The 22,044-nt window shown below is 41.1% G+C and overlaps 1 protein-coding gene across 1 annotated transcript in view; it reads right to left on the reverse strand.

The window, feature by feature from the left end:
* Positions 1 to 22,044, reverse strand: part of GRM4 (glutamate metabotropic receptor 4) — a 341,390-nt gene that overhangs the window by 207,583 nt on the left and 111,763 nt on the right. The window contains exon 4 of the mRNA XM_081949329.1: positions 19,514 to 19,730. Coding sequence (XP_081805455.1) covers positions 19,514 to 19,730 — 217 coding nt within the window. The remainder of the gene's footprint in view (positions 1 to 19,513; positions 19,731 to 22,044) is intronic.

The following is a 22,044-nucleotide window of genomic DNA, read 5'->3' on the forward strand; positions in this document are numbered from 1 at the left end:
GCAAAGTCAAATAACTCTTCTAGCTAGAAACAACATCAGAAAATCGCCATCAGAGGATTAGAGAAATGATTCAATTTCCCCCTACTGGACCGGGACGCCTTACGCACAGTCACTCATGCGCTGGTGACGTCTCGCTTGGACTACTGTAACGCTCTCTACATGGGGCTTCCCTTGAAATGCACCCGGAGGCTACAGTTGGTCCAGAACGCAGCCGCGCGGGTAATTATGGGGAGTACTAGGTACTCCCATGTGACACCGTTCCTGCGCGAGCTGCACTGGCTTCCTGTGGTCTATCGGGTGCGTTTCAAGGTTTTGATAATAATCTTTAAAGCGCTCCATGGCTCAGGACCTAGTTACTTGCGGGATCGTATTCTGCCCCATACATCCCTGCGACCAATCCGCTCGCACAGAGAGGGCCTCCTCCAGGTGCCGTCCACAAGACAGTGTCGGGGGGCGGTGCCTAGGAGTAGAGCCTTCTCTGTGGCGGGCCCAGCCCTGTGGAATGACCTCCTTCCGGATATTAGGAATACCTCTGACCTCCGCTCCTTTCGTATTAAGCTTAAGACCCACCTATTTCAAGCAGCTGGCCTGGCTCAACTTTGATCTAACCATATCGCTCCTGACGGGCTTTTACTGGGTATTTTAATTATATTTAATTATCTAGGGGTTTTTAAATATTGTATTTTAATTGTTTTATTTATCATCCGACCTCCTCCTTGTGTATGTCTCGGTATATGTCTCTGTTATATGTTTGTTTTGTCCATATTTATTTCATATGTTTCATTGTACGCCGCCCCGAGTCCTTCGGGAGAGGGTGCGGCTAAGAAATAAATATTTATTATTTATTATTATGATTCCAGTAACACAAATTCAATAGCCTTCTCACTTTTTGTTCTATTGCGGGAGATATACTTGAGGCTATTGCTGCGATGTTGCATGTCTTTGTTCAGCCCCAAAAGAGCAGGACTCCCAGAAACACTCCCTTCTTCACGAAAGCTGCTACTTCAGATTGCAAATCTGCATTGATTATAATTCAAACTGACAGCAAAAAGAGGCTGCTTTTCCCTTATTCCCAACTCTTTGACAGACAATTCACATTATCACTGCTGCACAGATGGGGCTACTAGGTATCAGTTGCAGATGGCATAGAAAGGATGGCTGCTAAGTCATTAGTAAAACATATACCTGTAGCACTCATACCTGTCAAAAATACCTTAATACCAATTCTGTCCAATCTCTCATTTATTTTTCATTTATAAATACTGATAAAAGTATATCCAAAGAGCATGTCTAGCTGTAATTTCTTATACCTTTCTCCTATATATTTACTTAAGTTCTAAGAAAATCATGATAGGTCCTGTTTGAAGGTGCCCCACCTGCTAAAGAAAGAAACCAAATTGTTCAGGAGAAGATTTTTCTTTGCAGTAACAGGTCCCCCCCCCCCCATTAAAGAATACACCCTCCCCAGTGAAGTTCACCTACTTTGTTGTGGAGCACAACAAAAGATAGTTACACTTTTCATTCCATTAGGCCTTTTAATTATCTTCAATTTATGTTGGTGTACTTGCTTTAAGTATAATGAGATATGTTTAAATGTGATACTAATTATTTTTTAGCCACTGCTGATTTAGGTTATTGGCTAGGTTTTCATTTATTGTATGTGTTCTTAATTTGATTTATACAGATTTTATTTGAGGTTTGAGTTTGTTGTTTTCTAAGCGATTTAGCTGTAAGGCAATTTAATAAATAGGTAAACTAATACCTAAGTGTATATGTTTCTGGGTAAACAGAAAGCAGTTCTATTATCTGAATTAAAATCCATTCATTTACAAACATTAACCATACATTCTATCTGTTTTAGGAAACATATATGTTACATAGGCCATTGCTCACACTACTGATTAACCTTTGTCTGGGACTAAAATGGAGGTAGTGTGCTCCTTGTGTTCTGTTGGACCTGGCATTCAACACCCTCAATCATAATATGCATCTTCAACACCAATGAAGTTAGGCATTGACACTGCCCACTTCTTTATTAGTGGGAAATTTCAACAAGTAATTATAGAAGAAGAAAGATCCACCCTTCACATGCGTTGTACCGGAAGATTCAAGCAATTATTTTACTACATCAGTGTTACGATGAAATGTAACAGAGCAGAAGCCCTCTTCTCTTTCAGTAAGAAATTAAGTGGCCCAGATACAAGTACAGAGCACTGCTGTTTGCATACATTTATTTTCATTTTGTCGCCCTGTTAGACTATAAGAATTAAAGGAATGTTGAAAAGTAGGAATGTGCCAAATTGTTGCAACTGAACCATGGGAAACTCAAAACATTTCATCTGAAGTGTGAAATACCCCATTTCTGAAGTACAAAACCTGTTCCAAAGCAAAATAGGCTGCTTTGAGCATTTTTCACACTCAAAAACAGCTAATTCACATCTGAAACGTGGGGTTTTTCACATTCAGTTCTCTTCTTTTTTTTTTAATTTAATACTGGCATGAACCCAGTGGGAAAGTTCATTTGTAGTTCAGGACGTAATAACAGGAATATGCTGATGATACTCAGTTTCACGTTGCCACCCTGGGAGGCTATGAAGACAAAACAGGTTGAAGCGGAATCCATGCAAAATGGAATTGCTATTTATAAAACAATGTTCTTGCTCAGTTGTGATGTCATCTCTCAAGCATTATTGCTGAGATAGTACGTTGATACCTTGGATGTCCTTTTGGAGTCACAGAAGGCAAGTAGAAGCTGTGGCCAGAGGGCCTCTGGCCCAGCTTTTAACCAGCGCACAGTGGCAGTCCCTTTGGGGATACAAGGAACTTGCAATAACAATTTATGTTGTATTACTGCAATGCACTATTCATGGGGCTGCCTTTGGAGACCATTCAAAAGCTACAATTGTTACAAAATGTGATGGGCCATTTGTTGGACTGTGCACATCGTTACAAAGGCATTACACCTGTGCACAAGATTCCCAATAAGTATGCATATGCATCTCCCAGAAGGGCCTTTGTACTGTGTCGTATTGGGTACCAATTTTGGCTTTTCTGGAATAGCAAGCAGTTTTTATGCACAGTCACTTAAATACTTGGGTTATTAAATTTTACTGTATGTGGCACACAGCTTGAGTGGCCTGAGGTCCACTAAGAAACTTAGTTGGTCAAGCATTTTTTTTACTTTATTACAGTTGATTTTATGCCACTTCAATCAAAAAGTGAATGCATCAATTGAGGATAACTCAGTGTAATACTGGTTAGCAGCCTGCAATTCAAGGTGCTGATTGTTATGTTTAAGGCCCTATGTCAAAGATTGCCTGGCTTATTACTCATTCCCAACCGTTGATGGTTCCCACTCAGGAAAAGAGGGCTTTTTGAGACTCCCTTTGTCAAAAAAAAAACCCATTCAACAACCTTCTTGTAAGAACAAACAGAAGGAAATATACACACCAAATTACGTGAAAAAAGAAGAAGGATTTATTGTATCTGAGCAGCAAGATGCTTCAAAGGGATACTTCTTTGTCAGAGGACTGAGACAAATAAATGAAATAGCCTGCTAACTTACTTACAATACACTCAACAAGTTTCAGGTGTGAACTCACATAATCTGAAATAAGAATTATACACAAGAAATATACACATATACAAAAATACAAAACAGGGCTATGTAAGGAGACAGACTTATTATTCATCTTATTGATTTGTGTAAATGCCATCCATTTTATTTACATTGTCTTCTTTATGTGTTCCAGTAAAACCTGAAACCAGTTGAATATACTGTTATTTATTTTTCCAGTTCTGTGATGATGAAATATCCCCACAAAACAATTTCATCTTTTTGATGCTTTCAATTCAGTCCTGGTGACTGCCTGGATACGTTCCTGCAGTTTTCTTGGCAAAATTTTGAACGGGACTTGCCACTGCCTTTTTCCTAGAACTGAAACAGAACCAAGGTCACCTACCTGGCTTTATGCCTAAAACATAATCTCATGACTTCTAGATTGGTGCTTTATCCACTATACTAAACTGTTTCAAAATATATTGGGATTCAGATCCCTTTCATGCCAATTCCCTTCTTTTACCCCCTCTTAGCGTATCCCTTCCTTAGTTTGCTCATGAAGAGATATAGGGACAAATGAATACTACTGTACCCCACATGTGGCACATCTGTTTGGCTGCTGTTAACGATCATAAGCTTTTGTTTGTTTTAATTCTATTTTATATTGGTTGCATAAGCTGCTTAGAGCTTGTCAGAACTAAGTTGTGTAGAAATCCAACTAAATAAACAATGGCCTTCCAAAAAAGCATGAAAAACTGAATTGCTTCCGAGGGCCTTAGTGGCTGATGTTTGTCTTCTTGGTGTTTTTAGGGTGATCTTGGGTAACATTTTGTTCTTACTGTGGGATTAGCCCAGTGATGACAATTGATTATGTGCTGCATGTGGGTACGTGCCAACATACACTCACAGATATCCTTTATTGATTGCTCAACATAATCCACAGAAACAGCAAGCTTTCCCTGTTCATTCCGTAGCCTTCCCTGACATATAATGGCATATTTGTGTGCTATTTCATTCAAAATTTGTTATTTGAATTTCATACATGAAATGCGCGTAAACTGTAGTTCTGTCAGCCCCAACACTAAAGAGCAAAAACTGCTAAATTAGTTTCTCTGTATAAATAAAAAGCAAGCAGTTCTCCAAGCTCCCATAGCAGAGAAACCTAGAATTAAGACAGTCCCTATTTATAGCACTATGATTAGAAACTCGCCACTTCAAAGTTTTTATTCCCTTTATCCATTTATAAGGCCATAACGCAGTTGGACTAGAACTAAATAGCCCAGTGTCCCACAGATCTCACCAGAACTTAATGTGCCATTCAGATACAGTTAAATTAGTAATAGACAGCAGTCTGTGCTCCACAGGACTTTTTCTGCTTCACAAAACACTCTTTAGTCCCCTCTTCCCCTCTCTTCATGGTTTAGGCAGTAGAGAACCAAAGAGGAAAAGAGCCAGCTTAGATATAGCAGAAAGCTCTTACCATTCTCAGCCTATTGTTTCTTGCTGTACATCCTGAGGGGTAAAGTTGGCAGGAACAGGCTTTATCATGAGGAATACCAGAACAATTCTGCAAAGAGGAGCTAAGAGGCTGAGCAGCTATGAGATGCATGTGATTTCCCTTTAAGTTCTTGCAGAACATGCTGCAGTTAGGATGATTATGTGAGTATTTCTACAATCAGAATTTCTCCATTAATGTGGATGTGATTATCTATGCTCTCTCGAGATGTCCGGCACTTCTATTTCACACAATGTGAGTATGACTTGAAAGATGGTGGTTAAGAGTTAGGTTGTCTTATAAAGACTTCTGTAAACCAGCGACATGGTTGTAAAGTTCTCCATTATGTCCCTCTAAAGAAGAAGGTTGGTGAAGACTATAGAACTTGCTGGGGGGGAGGGGGGATTGACCTGTTTGATTATAGAAAAGGCAATATCTATGTATATTGCTGACTGGAAACCCCTTAGGGACTTTATGTGTAAAATAGAAAAAAATGAGCTTTTGATCTATGGTTTTGATGATTAGATTATAGACAGAAGAGAGTCATGATATAACTTTAGAGAAAGGGGTAAATCTGCAACTACTATAAAGAATATAAACTTCTTTATATCTTTATATATCTTTATATCTTTTTATTCTTTTCTATTTTTCTTCTACGTTTTTTTAATTTAACTTTCTCTTTTATTTCTTTCTCTTATTTCTTCTTTACACTCTGTTCTAGTGTGTATTAATTTTGAATCATTCTGAAATCATTTTGAATGCATCCAATTAATTGCAAACAAGAGTGAGCAGGCCAGATCAATCTCAGATTAACTGTAAGGAACAAAAAGTTAATATTTTCTTAAAGTCGATCTTTCCATTTTAAAGTTGATAAAATGAATTTTTATTGCCAGTTTATGAAAAAGAGATTGGGCAACCAGTCTGGAAAGGTATAAGATGTCCTGCTAGAGCAGGGGGTTGGACTAGAAAACCTCCAAGGTACCTTCCAACCCTTTTATGTTCTATGAATGTGTGCTGAATTAATTTTTACTCTTGTTTTTAAACTTTTAGAAAAATAAAGGGGAAGAGAAGGAATGTTGGTGACTCACTGCTGATGCTGCTTTGCAGAGTAGTAATCCCTTTTAAGCATCCTGTATCTACAGTCAGCAAAATGCTTTTTTCTTCTTGACAAATCCCTGCCATGTTCTGCTGACCACAGAATTTCAAGTCTTCGACAAGTTAAAGTACCTCCCTCGGGGACAAGCCCACTGCATTTTGTGAGCTGCATAATACAACATTGTAACTCATTTAAATCTGATAGTATTTGTATACATCGCACATACCAACCTAATAAAAAAGGGGAAAGACTTCAGTTGTTTCTTTTTCCACTATCTCCAACCTTCCTATAGGTGGGTCCTACCGGTTTGGAGTGGTTCAGCCGAACCATTTAGTGGTTTGCTGGCCTGGATCGCCGGAACCAGCAGTGACCCAGGCTTGCCACACCTCTGAACCAGTTCCCCGGTCGGTGCAGCATGTTTTGCGTGCGCACTGAACCAGCAGTAATGCCGGCAGCAACCCACCCCTGTTCCAGATGCATAAGATTGTAACTTCCATCATGCCTGGATAGTGGTAAGCTGGCTAGCATAATATGGATTTGTGGCCTTCACAGAAGAGGTTCATAAAAATTAAGATGACAGTCACAGCAGCATCATTGAGTTCTGGTGTCACAGTGGTTAAAGTGCAATATTGTAGGTAAACACAGCCTAAAGTTCGATCCTGATGTGGCTCATGGTTGACTCAGATCAATAAAATGAGGACCCAAATTTCTGGGGACAATATGCAAAAAAATGTTTACATTGTGAACTGCCCAGAGCACGCTTTAAAGCGCTATGGGGTGGGTATAGAAGCCTAAATGCTGTTGTTATTGTTGTTAAAGCCCCACATCTTATTTTTGTAAATCAATTCTAACTGCCCTGCTTGGCATCAAGCAGTTAATCTCTGGGCATTAATCACTTAAAGATGCATTGCTTAGGAATCTGCTGTTTCCATCAACTTAAGGGAAATAACATGTTTTTTTTAAGCATGCACTAAAACTAATTGGAGCCATGATCAATTGCGGAAAAGATTTCAGGATTTTAAAGAGTGACATAGGTTCCTTAAATCTCAATACAACTTAAAGATTTGGGTGTTAACCTTAATACCTCCCTCTCTCCCAATAATTTAACATTTTAAAATGATTAAAAACTGGGGCTTATTTAGTTTTGGTTTTGGGATCTCAAAAATCTGTCAAGTTACCTGGGATCTCCAAATTGTGCTTTCTACACCCTGTTGTTGTTTTTAGTCATTATTTATTCAATAACCCACAATTGCAAAGCTTATGAATGGTTGGATTCAAAGATACGTGATCCCTTCATTCATTAATCTCCTTCAGGCAACTGTAAAATTGAGTAAAATTGAGCTTCAGTAGTATACAAAGCATGATTGCTTGTAGAAATTGTAGCCACAACATCTGTAATGCCTCCTCGATGCCCCTGGACATCCAAATGCATTTCTAGAAACATTACAAGCATTGATATGTCATACATTTGCCAGTTTTTGTGTGGTTTCAGGGTTCTCCTGGAAGTTCATATGGGTTTTTAATATTCCTATCCAAGATCTCTTCAGATTTCGAGGGGACACGGTTTAAACAATGCTTTTAAAAAATATTATAACCCGGAGAAGGCACCAGACCTACTGCACAAGGCTATCTTATAATATACAGCACTTTAAAACTTTAAGATGGCAGTACTGCAATAAATATTTGGAGATGAGAGCACAATACTATTACTCTTGTGCTATTGCTATATTAGTATCTTTATCAGTCCTTGTCATAACCTGCTGTGGAAAGGAGGACTTTTTTAACCTGATCCATCATGGATGAGAAGAATGCATTAAGAGACTGCTGAGATATGGTATGGGAGGCTGATGGCTGAATCACCTAGTATTGATCTTCTTTTATGGACCAAGATTTTGTTTGTCAAACATCTACAGAGCAGGCACAAATCTACCGCTGAAACTTTTACTGGCAGGAAGATACAAGAATTGGGGGGACTGTTGATTCCCCCCCACACACACACACACACACATCACAGGTAGCATTGAAGTCTCAGAGCTTCTGTCTATTAACAGATGGTAGTTCTATATTTCAGCGGATATATATTTAAGATACTCACTGAAGCAGAGCTCATTCTTATAACTTTACCAAGCTGTGAGTTTATCATACCACCCAGCCATCACTGTGGCAATGTGAAGGCTCTCTTGATTTGTGCTGTATATTGTCACAGAGACGGCTGGATGACACTATCAATCCCCAGTGCAGAAATGCTCTTAAGACATGATACAACTAAGGCAGTTTGAAATGCCTCAAAACAAGCTTTGTTCATCCAAAACAAACTATATGAATTAAACAACAAAGACTGAAGTGCCACCTACTGGAGCTGTAAGCATTCACACTAAGTTGGAACTCTTCTCAGATTTCTTTTATCATGATACATCACTGGTTGGATAGAAAAGTGAAATATATAGAATGGAAACCTGAAATTTTTTAATTAGGAATAATGTCTGTGAAATACAAAAAAGAAATCCAGTATTTAATACTACATATAATTACGGCGGCAAGGATTGCTTTTGCCCAGAAATGGAAAAACAAACTAACTCCAAGTGAAGATGAAATAATAAGAAAAGTTATGGACTGTGCTGAAATGGACAAACTAACTAAAGAAATTCAGGGAAAAGAAGAATCCGAATTCTACCAAATATGGGATAAATGGTATAGGTGGATGGAGGAAAGAAACAAGAATCAATGAAGGAATGTAACAAAACTCAAAAATAATAGTTATGAGTAAAATAAGAAAGTTAACAATGGTGAAACTCAAATGAAATACAATTGATTGGGAAATAATATAAGGTGAGCGCTATCGATTGATAACTGCTATTAGAAAGAACAGGAAGCTCCTGTTTGTATTGTATTGTGTAAATGTGTTGTACGTCTAAGTTTTGTGTGTGTGTATTGTATATGTTTGTTAATAAAAGAAAAAAGAAAAAAGAAAAGTGGAATATAATGGAAATGAATAAAGCATGGCTTGTTAGCATCTTTTCTGCAGCCTTCACAATCCCAGCATTCTGGATGAGACTTAACTTTTGGCCTTATTTTTTTCCTTTGGGAGTGGGGGGATGGGTGGAATATTTGCTTATTTTAGAATTTGCTGAGGACTTAGAGAATAGGGTATCTTAAGGTTTGCAGTTTAAGGACCCATTTTACTCCTCAAACCCTCACAAACATGAGTTATGGAATTTCACCTTACTATGCCATTTATATGTACATTGTCCTGAAACTAATAGAAGTTGTCCATTCCCACAGTAATTTTTTTTAAAAGCCTCTGTAAGATTCTTGAAGTGTAGAGGATTGTAACAATTTATACAGTTTGTACAGCAGGAATTAATGAATTTCAGCTGTCAGCTGTCAATTCATATTAAGGATTAGGTTAGGGTTAAATTTTTACCGCTTAGCATTTAAATTTTATACTGTTTTATATTGCAATGCTTTATTGTACACTACCCAGAGTTCCTCTTTACATTCAGAAATGGAAAGAAAAGGAAAGGAAAAGAAAGAAAGATCAAAAGAAAATCAAATATAGGTTGAGAAAAAAGAATGTGCAGTTCTATTCCACCTCAAAAAAGATTTTTAATTATAAGTTCCCAGTTACAGGTTCCTATGTTAGGACAATAGCTAATTTAAACATCACCATAAATAAATAATTAAAACATAAATATTTATCCTTTGGCGTTAAATTTTGGTCAAAGGAATAAATGAAAGATGAGAGAAACACACACGCACACGTAACCAAAACCTGATCATGTGTTCAGGATGTACTTCCTACAGGAGATGAAGTCCATGTCTGCTGCATTTTATGCTTTCCTTATATTTCTTACTGAGGCAAAGTAGCTGATTCCGTAAACTTAACATTCCACAAAGTTCAAGAGCTGGAATTTACACACTCACTGGTTTGTACAGTCATGCTTCCCTAAGAAAGACAAATTAATTTGATAGCAGATTTGATTGGGGGGGTAGTAATGCTCCCCCAATCCTATTTGAGGCTCTTAGCATTCATAGATGACTAAAACATATGAAGAACGGTTGCAGGAACTGGGTATGTCTAGTTTAATGAAAAGAAGGACTAGGGGAGACATGATATAGCAGTGTTCCAATATCTCAGGGGTTGCCACAAAGAAGAGGGAGTCAAACTATTCTCCAAGGCACCTGAGGGTAGAACAAGAAGCAATGGGTGGAAACGAATCAAGGAGAGAAGCAACTTAGAACTGAGGAGAACTGAGGAGAAATTTCCTGACAGTTAGAACAATTAATCAGTGGAACAGCTTGCCTCCAGAAGTTGTGAATGCCCCAACACTGGAAGTCTTTAAGAAGATGTTGGATAGCCATTTGTCTGGAATGGTATAGGGTTTCCTGCCTAGGCAGTGGGTTGAACTAGAAGACCTCCAAGGTCCCTTCCAACTCTACTATTATACTGTATTGTATGATGACAACAAAATGATTTTTCCAAATACAAAAATGAAAGTAGAAGTTATACTTGGAGGCACTCTCATTTCCATGTAGACTTTTGCAGGACAACAATTCATCATGACATATGCTCATTGCATCAGATGTCAGGAAACAAGTATGTATAGCTGGGCTTTTCACTGTGACATGACCACACATATATGACCATGTTTCCATCACTATGCCTTATTGTGAATATCTACACATTGCTACCTTTTCATTTCCTCAAAATAGTCAGCTGGAGATTATTATTATTTTTTAACAATGGAAAATGAGATCGGTTTAGATTGTCCCTAAATCTCAGGAAAAAATGTCATAAAAATTAGACATTGTACCTTTCGATAATATTATCTCTGTTTCAATGGTGGTCAGTGGGCTTTGTGTTTCAGCCGCTGACCTTAGGATACTTGCCCATTGATATTACAAATATCTTGGACAAATTCTAGCATAATTCTCTGTGTCTCTGCAGTGCTCTGCAAACTGCTAGCCTTTTGCAAATAGTTGCAATTATGAATCCAGCCTAGACTGTGCAATTAAAAGAGCTTAGGCAAGATTTATAGCAGGATTATATCTGCAGGGTATTGTCAATGTCTAACATTTGGACACTATGTGGTCCTTAAAAATAAGCAATTACAAGAAGCTTGATGTGCTGTATAAACATATAAACACAGACGCTTTTGCACAAAGTTGGAAAATATACCTCTTCTGATTAATATAGCAGATGGAGAAAGAGGAGCAAACTACACACACTAATATCTATCAACAAAGCCTTTTAAAGAACCAATCCCATTTGTCAATGAATTTTCTGGAAGCTAAAGCAATTCTGCAGAATTTCCCAAGGTCTGTATCCATGGCTGAATTGCAATATTTTGTATCAGCCCTATTCTGATGCTTTAAGTGGCAACCTGACCTACAGAAATTTAGTAGACTAAGCTGTTTCTAGCAAAGAATTAATTTCTGTAAGAAATTAATTTTACCTGCTAATATGCATGTCCTTAGGCAGCTCTTAAAGACTCAAGAATAGAGATAATAAAAATAGGATAACAATTCTGTCTTATGCAGGCTGTTTTTATAATAAATTTATTTAAGTTTACACATCCAAAGATTAAAAGACTAGATTAAAAATGAATGCAAACTAATAAAAGTATAAAAAAGTAAAAATGCAGATAAAAAAATAAAATAAAAGGAATAATAAAGAATATATATAAAGAAATATTTTCTTGTTTCATCATGACAAATATAATTTCAATAACTTATCACCTTCTCTGATATTACAACAACAAATCCTTATCTTATCTATAAACAAATTTTATTCTACCTTATCTTATCTATAAACAAATTTTAAAGCCTTATCATTCAGTCGTAGTTAGAAAATGTCCATTAAAAGTTAACAGGAATTATATAATATATAATATATAACAGTGACGTGCAGTCAGGTGAGGCAAGTGAGGCACAGCCTCACCACTCTCATCATGAAAAAAAAAAGTAAAAGGAAAAAGCTGAGCTAGTTGCTGCCTCACCGTGGATGACTCTGCTTAACCTCACTGGTGCTCTCCCTCCCCAAGTGTAGTGACTTCCTCCCCAGGCCCCCATTCATTTCTCTCTCACACATACACAGCTGGATAAAACTATATAAAAATCTAGCCCAGCTTCACTGATTACAAGTTTGAAAAGGCAACGTGGCTCCACCTGCAATCAAACTACACTTGGGGAGGGAGAGCACAAGTGAGCACTGAGGAGACCACAGGAGGAGGCAGGAAGCCAGGCAAAGAGCCATGCTGTAGTACACACACTTCCCCCCAGCCTCTTTCTTTTGGAAGGCTCGGCTCCCCTCCGGCTTCTATGCCTCTCCTCTCACCCCAGCCTGCCAGCAGGAGGTGGTGGGTGGGCTTTATTGTGTTCCAGGCATTTCCCACCCAGACAGCAGGCTGCATTTGCAATGGTGGAGGTGTTTGGGAAAGGCAGCAGGGGAATGGGGGGGGGGATGGCAGAGGAGCTGCTTTCAAGCCACTGGAAAAGATATTCAATCCAACTTTTGTGTGTGTGGGGGTTTGTTTGAGAGTGAGTGAGAGAGGGAAGGGGTAGGAGAGATAGTCCAATCCAACTTCTGTGTGTGTGTGTGTGTGTGTGTGTGTGTGTGTGTGTGTGTGTGTGTTTGAGAGAGGGGGAGGAAGGAAGAGAGGGAGGAAGGAGGGGAAGGAGAAGAAAAAGAAAAAGAAAGAAGGAGCAAAGGAGAAAAACAAATGCTGTCGCTTTAAATTGGAACTGAGCATGCCTGGCTGTGGAATTCTGGGAGTTGAAGTCCACAAGTCTAAAAATATTTGAAACCAAGCACTGTGTCAGTGCCTCACCAGTCATAAACCTCACCGCACGTCACTGATATATAATATATAATATATATAATAAACCAGTTTTATATTTCTTTACTTTTAAGACAATAGCTTATCACTTTCTCTAAAAATACAACAAAATATCATTTCTTCTCATATCTTATCTCTTATCTGTGAACAAAACTTTAAAGCCTGATCCAATCCTGATCAAGAAAAATCCACTAAGAGCTAAACAGAAACCACAACACATAGATTTTAACCTTGATCAAATAAGTGGACTGAAGAGAGCTCCATAGAGAATACAGTCAATTATTTCAGTAGAACAAGGATCCATCAAAAAACCCAGCTCCTTGGAATTCCTCTGCAGAACAAGGAAAAAACCCGAGATTGCCCACTCAATGATTTTGGAAAGTTATAAAGTTATAAATGGATTAAGAGTCCATATGGATTTGTAATAAGATTTTGAATAAGACTTCCTGTGGGTTGTTTAAATTTTATTTTAAAAAATATTTTGAAACTTAAGTGTAACTAACCTTCCTGTGGGAAAATGTTTTTGATTAGGGGGGGAAATGATAATAGAGAACTTTGAAAGTTGGACAATAGAGGGAACCAAAAAGAACTAAAGATTATAATTAATATTTAACTAATATAGAATGGAGGTAAGTATTCTAACTTTGGAAGCATTCAAGGATATTTGGGAACAATGCACTCAGAAATTACTTTTAAGATTATCTGCCATCATTAAAAATGGATTTTAAACTATGATAGAAGAGAACAAGATTGATACTGAGGTTGTTTCGAATATGGAATTACAAATGACACCTTACAAGAATAAAATGGAAAAAGTTGCACACTAGAAGAGAATATACATAACTCAGGATTGAACTATGGAGTCATTGGTGTTCTCTGAACTTGATTGTTTGCTTGCAGACCTTTCATAACCCAATTAGGTAACAACTTCAGTACTAGGGCTTGAGGAAGCATTTCACTGAGACCTCAGCACTGCGCATGCCCAAGATGGTGTCTGTCGCGTTTGAGGAGAGCTTCGGGGAGATGATTGTCCTTCTTGGGGCTTGCAGGGGGTACCCTATCCCATCGTTGGTTCCAGGTCCAGCTATCAGAACTTCCTGGGACCTTGGGGATACCCTTGAGCTGCGATGTCCTGCCTTGTAGCCAGAACATTGTGAGTGAAATGGGGCGGTTGGCGGTGAAAGGAGAATGGACAGCGTCGGCGGCTGCCAGTGTGGGTGTGGTCAGTGGCTGCAGCGGGACGCCAGGCCTGGGGTCTCTGCAGCGGATGTGGGAGTGGTCGGTGGCAGCGGCAGCGGGACGCCAGGCTTGGGGTCTCTGCAGCTGCCACTCCCCATGCCGTGGTGTTATCCTGGTTGCTCCCCCCCCTCCACCTTGCTTATGGACATGATAGATTGGATCAGCAGGGAGTGGTTGAGGCAGCTGGCATGAATATTGATGCCAGCGGAAGATGGCTTCGGTAGTTGGCTTGGGAGCGGTTGGAGTGGGGGGGGTCCTTCATTGTGGCCCCCTCCAGTATCACCGCCGTTGCCGGGGCCATTGTACTGTGCCATTTGGCCATTTGGCCCCTCCTCCTGTGACACTATGGACTGGGTCAACGGAGTGCGGCCCTGGCGACAGATATGAGCGTGGCTGGCGTGGACAGAGCTTGGCTGTTGGAGTGGTTGAAGTTGGAGCAGCCACCGCTGCCGCCGCTGTCCTCACCGCTGCCATCATTGGCTGCTTCACCACCTTGCAGTCTATCATCTGCTGCGATTTTGACAGCTGGCCATTACTCTTACATACTGTCCTTAACACCGACCATTTCTATGATGGACATAAGCTTCCTGTTACCCCCTTGAACACTGTTGGCTGCCCCCCCCCCATGGACATGTCATCTCCTCATTCCATCTCCCCATGATGTCATCCCGTTTGGTTGATACCACACTCTCCTCTATGTTATACTGCGACAGAACTTTACTCCCTCCGGGAACTCCCCCTTTCCCGGGGATGGCCTTCTTGCCTATCAAGATGCTTCCTTAATGACAGATCTTGGGATCCCGAGAGGTGGCATGTGAAGAAGAGATTTCTTAGGGTTTTTTTACAGGGGTTTTTAAATCAAATTTTAAGAGGGGATGGGGGGTTGATTCGGATGGCTCAGACAGGCTTGGGGGGGAGTCTGCCAGGGCACAGGCCAGAGCTAACTAATGGATGCAGGTCGGGAGTGCTGGGAAGGGTCGGGATTCCGGGGGAGACATTAAGCCATTCCATTGGGGGGTTTACCATCTCTACTGTTTGTGGGAGAGGCAGATATGGTGGGAGCCGAGGGCCAAATTATGTTCAGGGGACACGGGTTCGCTGTTTAAGAATGATCACGCGTTCCGAAACTCATTGCCCTTCTCGGTGCTCGGGATTACAGGACCCTGGTCTCTGGCTGGTGTCGCTTAATGCCAGATCCATGGTGCATAAGTCTCCCCTCATTTATGACCTCATACAAGAGGGTAGAGAGGACCTGGCATGTATTACGGAGACCTGGTTGGGCCATGAGGGGGGTGTTCCCCTTAGTGAACTATGCCCATCAGGCTTCTGGGTGTTTCACGAGCCGAGAGCCCAGGGCAGGGGCGGGGGGATGGCGGTGGTTATTAGGGACAGTCTCAGACCTCAGGAGGTCACTGTGCCTCAGATAGGTGGGTGTGAGTCCCTTTTTGTGAAATGGGGCCTTGGAGTTCAGGTGGGCCTTTTTGTTACGTACCTGTCTCCCTGCTACGTTTCATCGGCCCTGACAGAGCTGCTGGATCTATTAGCTGGATTGACAGTTGATTTCCCCAGGCTTATGATCCTGGGGGATTTCAATCTGCCTTCCATTGGCGAGACATCTGAGTCAGCTCGGGAGTTCATGACTTCCATGACGGCTATGGATCTAATTCAGTTAATTCAAGACCCCACCCATAATAGGGGACACATGCTTGACCTAATTTTTGTCTCTGGGCAGTGGATGAATGATCTAGATTTAGGGGATATTTCTATTCAATCCTTGTTATGGTCTGATCATTTCCTCATCAGGCTTGACTTCCATACTGCTACTCTTCGCCGCAGGGAGGAGGAACTAACTAGATGGTTCCGCCCCAGGTGCCTGATGACCCTGAAAGTTTCCTGATGGAGCTTGGGACTTTTCCTGAATCCCTTGCTCACAACTCAACTGAAGCCCTAGTGGAAGCCTGGGATAGGGCGGCCACTGGGGCCTTGAATCGTGTTGTGCCTTTGTGGCCTCTGACTCGGTGTCGATCCTGGGTGGCTCCCTGGTTTACGGAGGAGCTCCGGGAGATGAAGCGCTGGAAAAGAAGCCTAGAGAGTGGTTGGAGGGCCAGCCGGTCTAAATCTGATCGAACACTAGTAAGAATTCATATTAAATCCTACTTTGTGGCGATAAAAGGGCAAAACGGCAACATTTTTCCACTCTTATCGCATCCGCAGATAACTGCCCAGCTGCCCTGTTTAGGGTGACCCATTCCTTACTTAATCAAGGAACTGGGAAAGACCCCTTGCTGGGTAGGGCTGAAGAATTTGTTCAGTATCTGCAGGATAAAATCGCTCAGATCCGGACAGGCTTGGACTCTGACTGGGTAGATTCGGGCGAGTCGACGGGGATGGATCTTGTGGAGACAATCTGGGATGAGTTTGACCCTGTGACCTTTGAGGGCATGGACAGGATTATGGGGAGACTCAGTGCTGCCACTTGTGTGCTGGACCCGTGTCCCTCTTGGTTAGTTTCGGCTTCCCGGGAGGTGACACAAGGCTGGCTCCAGGCGATTACCAACGCTTCATTGAGAGAGAGGTTCTTTCCCACCACCTTGAACCCTCCTCAAGAAGCCTTCTCTGGACCCAGCTTCTTTAGCCAACTATCGTCCGGTCTCGAACCTTCGCTTTGTAGCAAAGATTGTCGAGAGTGTGGTAGCACGTCAGCTTCCCCAGTACCTGGATGAAGCTGTCTAACTGGATCCGTTTCAGTCGGGTTTCAGGTCCGGGTACAGCACGGAGATGGCATTGGTTGCATTGGTCGATGATCTCTGACAGACGCTGCTCCTCTGTCCTGGTCCTATTAGACCCCTCGTCGGCTTTCGATACCATCGACCATGGTATCCTACTGCGATGACTCGGGGGGTTGGGAGTGGGGGGCACCATTTTACGGTGGTTCTCCTCATACCTGTCGGATTGGTCGCAGTTTGTCTTGATCGGAGGGCAGGGATCGACCCCGAGGCACATCACTTGTGGGGTGCCCCAGGGGTCAGTTCTCTCACCCTTCCTGTTCAACATATATATGAAACCGCTGGGTGAGATCATCCGTGGTTTTGGGGTACGGTATCATCAATATGCTGATGATACCCAACTTTTTATCTCTACCCCAAACCACCCAAACGATGCCCTCGTGATGTCCCGATGCCTGGAGGCTGTGCGGATCTGGATGGTGAGGAACAGGCTCAAGCTCAAACCCTGCAAGACTGAGTGGCTGTGGTTTCCGTCATCCCGATTTGTGCATCTTGTTCCATCTTTGAGGATAGGGGGAGAAATTTTAGCCCCCTCAGAAAGGGCCTGCAATCTGGGAGTCCTCCTGGACATGCGGCTAAGTTTCGAATAACACCTGGTGGCCGTGGCCAGGGGGGCCTTTTACCAGGTTCGCCTGGTACATCAGTTGCGCCCCTTCCTGGATCGGGATGCTCTATGCACAGTCACTCATGCCCTCGTCCTTTCTCGCCTGGACTAATGCAATGCTCTCTACATGGGGATGCCCTTGAAGAGCACCCAGAGGCTTCAACTGGTCCAGAATGTGACCGCGCAGGTTATCATGGGGGTACCTAGGTGCTCCCATGTTACATCCCTTTTAGGCGGCCTGCACTGGTTGCAGGTTGTTTTCCGGGTGCGATTCAAGGTACTAATTATGACCTTTAAAGCGCTCCATGGCCTAGGCCCAGGGTACCTGCAAGACCACCTACTGCTACCAGTAGACTCCCACCGTCCAGTGCGATCCCACAGAGTTGGCCTCTTCTGGGTGCCGTCAGCCAAACAGTATTGGCTAGCGATCCCCAGGGGGAGAGCCTTCTCTGTGGGAGCGCCTTCCCTCTGGAATGAGCTGCCCCCAGAGATTCGCATAATCCCCGACCTCCGGTCCTTCCGACGCACCCTAAAATGTTGGCTTTTCCAGCAAGCCGGCCTGGCCTCTTAATTTTATCTAATTTTTTAAATGTTAGTGTTATATTAATTGGGTTTGTTTTTTGGATTGTTTCTAATTTCCTTTTAACTTTTGTAATATGTGTTTTTTAATGCTGTACGCCGCCCTGAGTCCTTTGGGAGAAGGGCGGCATATAAATCCAATAAAACAAACAAACAAACTAGGAAGTATGGGGCTTGCTCCAGGGGTAGGTTTCTACTGGCATTACTGCTGGCTTAGTGCGTGTGCCTGCGTGGTTGTCTGTAAATAGGCACAGAAAATTTTAAAATACAAAAAAGACATGCCGTGGCGATTAGGAAACCAGTTTGGAGGTGTGGCAAGCCTGCCAACTTTGCTCCTTGTTTATATGCAGTAGCTTACTCTGCCAGTTTTGGTGGGATTTTGTTGGTTTTTTGGCATACATGCCCCAAAATAACATGGTTGGCATTTTACATGTACAGAGGAGGTCATAGGGTAGAGCAGGTTTATTATGCTTTCAGAAAAACAGCAAATCTAGATTTATAAAGAGCCTGCATAAGACCTAAAAAGCACCAGTCAGATCTTATGAAATAAGATGCCTTTAAAAAATCCAAATGTTCATTGTCTCTTCAACCCAAGTCAAACTGACTAAGGAGGGCAGTGCCCAGTAAGTAGAAGGGAAGGGGTATGTTCGCACCAACCTGAAGTAACCAATAATATCTGGCCAGAACCAGCTCATGAACTGCATTATCAGTGATACACACCAGTGAAGAGGGAAACATTGTTGTAAATTTGGAACAACTAAGAATGATTTTTAAATTGCCTCAGCCATTGGTTGGGGATGAGAGAAAGCCAAATAAAGTAGTTATTATGACCTTTTTAATATAATCACTTTTCTGTTTGCATAGCAATAAAATGTTTTTAAAAGTCGACACGTATCCATTAAGGAGAACTTCCATTTAATAGACAATGTCCAGCTGAATTATGACAGGAAATAGAATGTATACCCAATTGTTAGACGATCTGTTGGTCATCACCATTTTAAATACTTTAAGACAGCAATTTTGTTGCATTTCAATAAATATAAGACTTCCAAAGATCCTTCTGAGCAACCCAATTTATAACAATAACTTCCTTGTCTCCTTCATACATTATCATTTTTATTCAATATATCTAATGGGAACCAATTATTCATTCAATTAATACTTTCAACACAGTGTCTGTAGATACATTATCCTGAAGCTTTGTAATGACATTCTGTGACTTCCAAGTCTGGCATTTAAAGATAATTCCATTAATCTATGTCAAGATGTTCTATTATCCCTATACCCCATCTTTATAAGGATATAAATTTACATACCATTCTCCCTGGATTTCTGGATAAAGGCTTCTACTCCACTTTCACCATAGCTCCCTTCAGAAGCTAAAGTTGAAACGTAATTCCACTTGAATGCTTTAACAATGTCTACCATAGCCTGAGCTTGGTAAGTATCAGAGGGGACAACGCGGGAAAAGAAGTCATATCTACTGTTGTCACTCAGGTCAGGGGCTGTAGAAGCATAGCTTATCTGAGGAATCTGTGAAAATAAAAGGAGAAATCACATTAAACAGTAGAACAAGACTTAGATATCCCTAAACCATGTCTACTTTTCTAATGGATTAGAAACAAAATAAATAAATAGACAATGAAATGTATAACGTTTCAGAGCAAAGTCAGAGATTAACAACTGTATTGGATTTAAGGAGTTCCCTATTTTCCACCAGATTTAAGTCATAATTTGTTGTCACAACATCTGACAACGTCAATCACTCCCTTATACTGAGGAAGAAAATTAGACCAGAAATGGGCAACCCAGCACCTTCTACGCATGTTAGACTACAATGTTTACAGTCCACTCCAGTTAAGTGAAATAATGAGACCCAATATCCTAAGGATGAATTTGGCTTTTTTTTTCTTCAGTTGAATTTCTTCTTTTTAGGATGCATACATCAGGTTTTGTATGTTTGTAGGTAGAGAAGGCAAACTGATTTCTGGAGGTTCAATCAAAAGGGGCCCCATGGGCTGCATAAAATGAGAGGTTTGGAGTCTGCATGTGGCCTTGGTCTCCAGTTGCCCTTTTTATAAAACAGTCAACTGGCAGATCACCAGTTCCATGCTTGCGTAATGCCACTTTAGATATCCTTCTCTGTCCCTCACGTTATTATAGCTGTTAATAAGGATACTGGAAGGCTCCATTGATTATCGCTCAGTAGCTGCAGCCTCTTCCAGATTTTGCACTTTTATAAGTCAGCTCTGATACCAATTACAGTGGTTAGAAAAGTTCAACCGGTGCAAACCGGCTGAATACCATCTCTGCCTGCAATCTTTTGTGGATAATTAGCAGTATGAAACATGGGGATATAGAAAGTATAATATAGGTTTTTCAAATATTTTTAAATATTGTGACGTCCCGACTGGACTATTGTAATGCTCTCTACATGGGGCTTCCCTTGAGATGCACTCGAAGGCTGCAGTTGGTCCAGAATGCGGCCGCGCGGGCAATTATGGGAGGTACTAGGTACTCTCATGTAACACCTCTCCTGCGCGGGCTGCACTGGCTACCTGTGGCTTTTCGGGTGCGTTTCAAGGTGTTGACTATCATCTTTAAAGCGCTCCATGGCACAGGACCTAGGTATTTGCGGGATCGCATCCTGCCCCATACATCCCTGCGGCCGATTCGCTCTCACAGGGAGGGACTCCTCCAGGTGCCGTCCACTAGGCAGTGCCAGCGGGCGATGCCCAGGAGTAGGGCCTTCTCTGTGATGGGCCCGACCCTCTGGAATGACCTCCCCCCAGATATTAGAATAACCACCGATCTCCGCTCCTTCCGCAAGAAACTTAAGACCCACCTGTTCAACTTAGCTGGCCTGGCCTAACCGTAGTTTTAATCCTTCTAGCCTGTATTTTAAATTTTTAGGGGTAGGTTTTTAGGTTGTTTTAATTTTTATCATACTGTACAGCCTAGTATTTAATTTGATTTTAGGGGTATCTAAGAGTATTTAATTTTGTATACTGTTTTTTATTGTGTTGTCTGTACACCGCCCCGAGTCTCTTCGGGGAGAGGGGGCAGTCTATAAATTTAATAAATAAATAAATAAAAATAAATAAAAATACCAACAAATAGTCAACTGTTGAAAACCAAATATAATTGAATGTCAGATATGCAGAAAGTCTAAAGAAATTTTTAGCAGGTGACTAAACTTGAAGAACATTTACCATCAAACATTTACCCTGATTTACCATCACAGAGATAATTTTGAAAGAAAATGTTGGGGAAAAGGCCTGAGTTTGTATGAATTTGTATGCCTAGAGACCACAGACAATTAATTATGAAGGAATAATAAAATTTATAACCAACACTTCATTTCCACAGCAGTATTTCACAGTACATTATTATTGACAATATTTAGATTGATGCTGCAACCTAAATCTTTATATTTCTGAGTAGGTAATACCTTTTTTTCATTGACTAAGATAGATCACCCCCATTTCATTTTACTCATGGAGAACCAAAGCTATTGTTTAAGAGATTAACCCCAAATTATCAAATGACCTTCAAGTCCAGATTAAGGGCCATTGCAGGAAATCCTCAGGTTATGTCCATTCTGTTACGACCCAGACTTAACAGAATAATGAAACAGACTCCTTATCCTGAAAAAAAACTCTTTTTATTTGGTTAATATGAATGACTGGCACTCACATCCAGAAAAATCCCAGCAATAATCCATTCAATGTTTAATAGCAAAAGCAGACCTTATCAGTAGTTGGATAGTTGCCAGGCTGAGAGCTTCCAGTCCCAATACTGAAAATAAAATACTTGGCAAGGAATGTCTGTGAGGCACGAACTCAGA

Source organism: Natrix helvetica (genome assembly GCF_964273705.1).
Source record: "Natrix helvetica genome assembly, chromosome: 3".
Taxonomy (NCBI): domain Eukaryota; kingdom Metazoa; phylum Chordata; class Lepidosauria; order Squamata; family Natricidae; genus Natrix; species Natrix helvetica.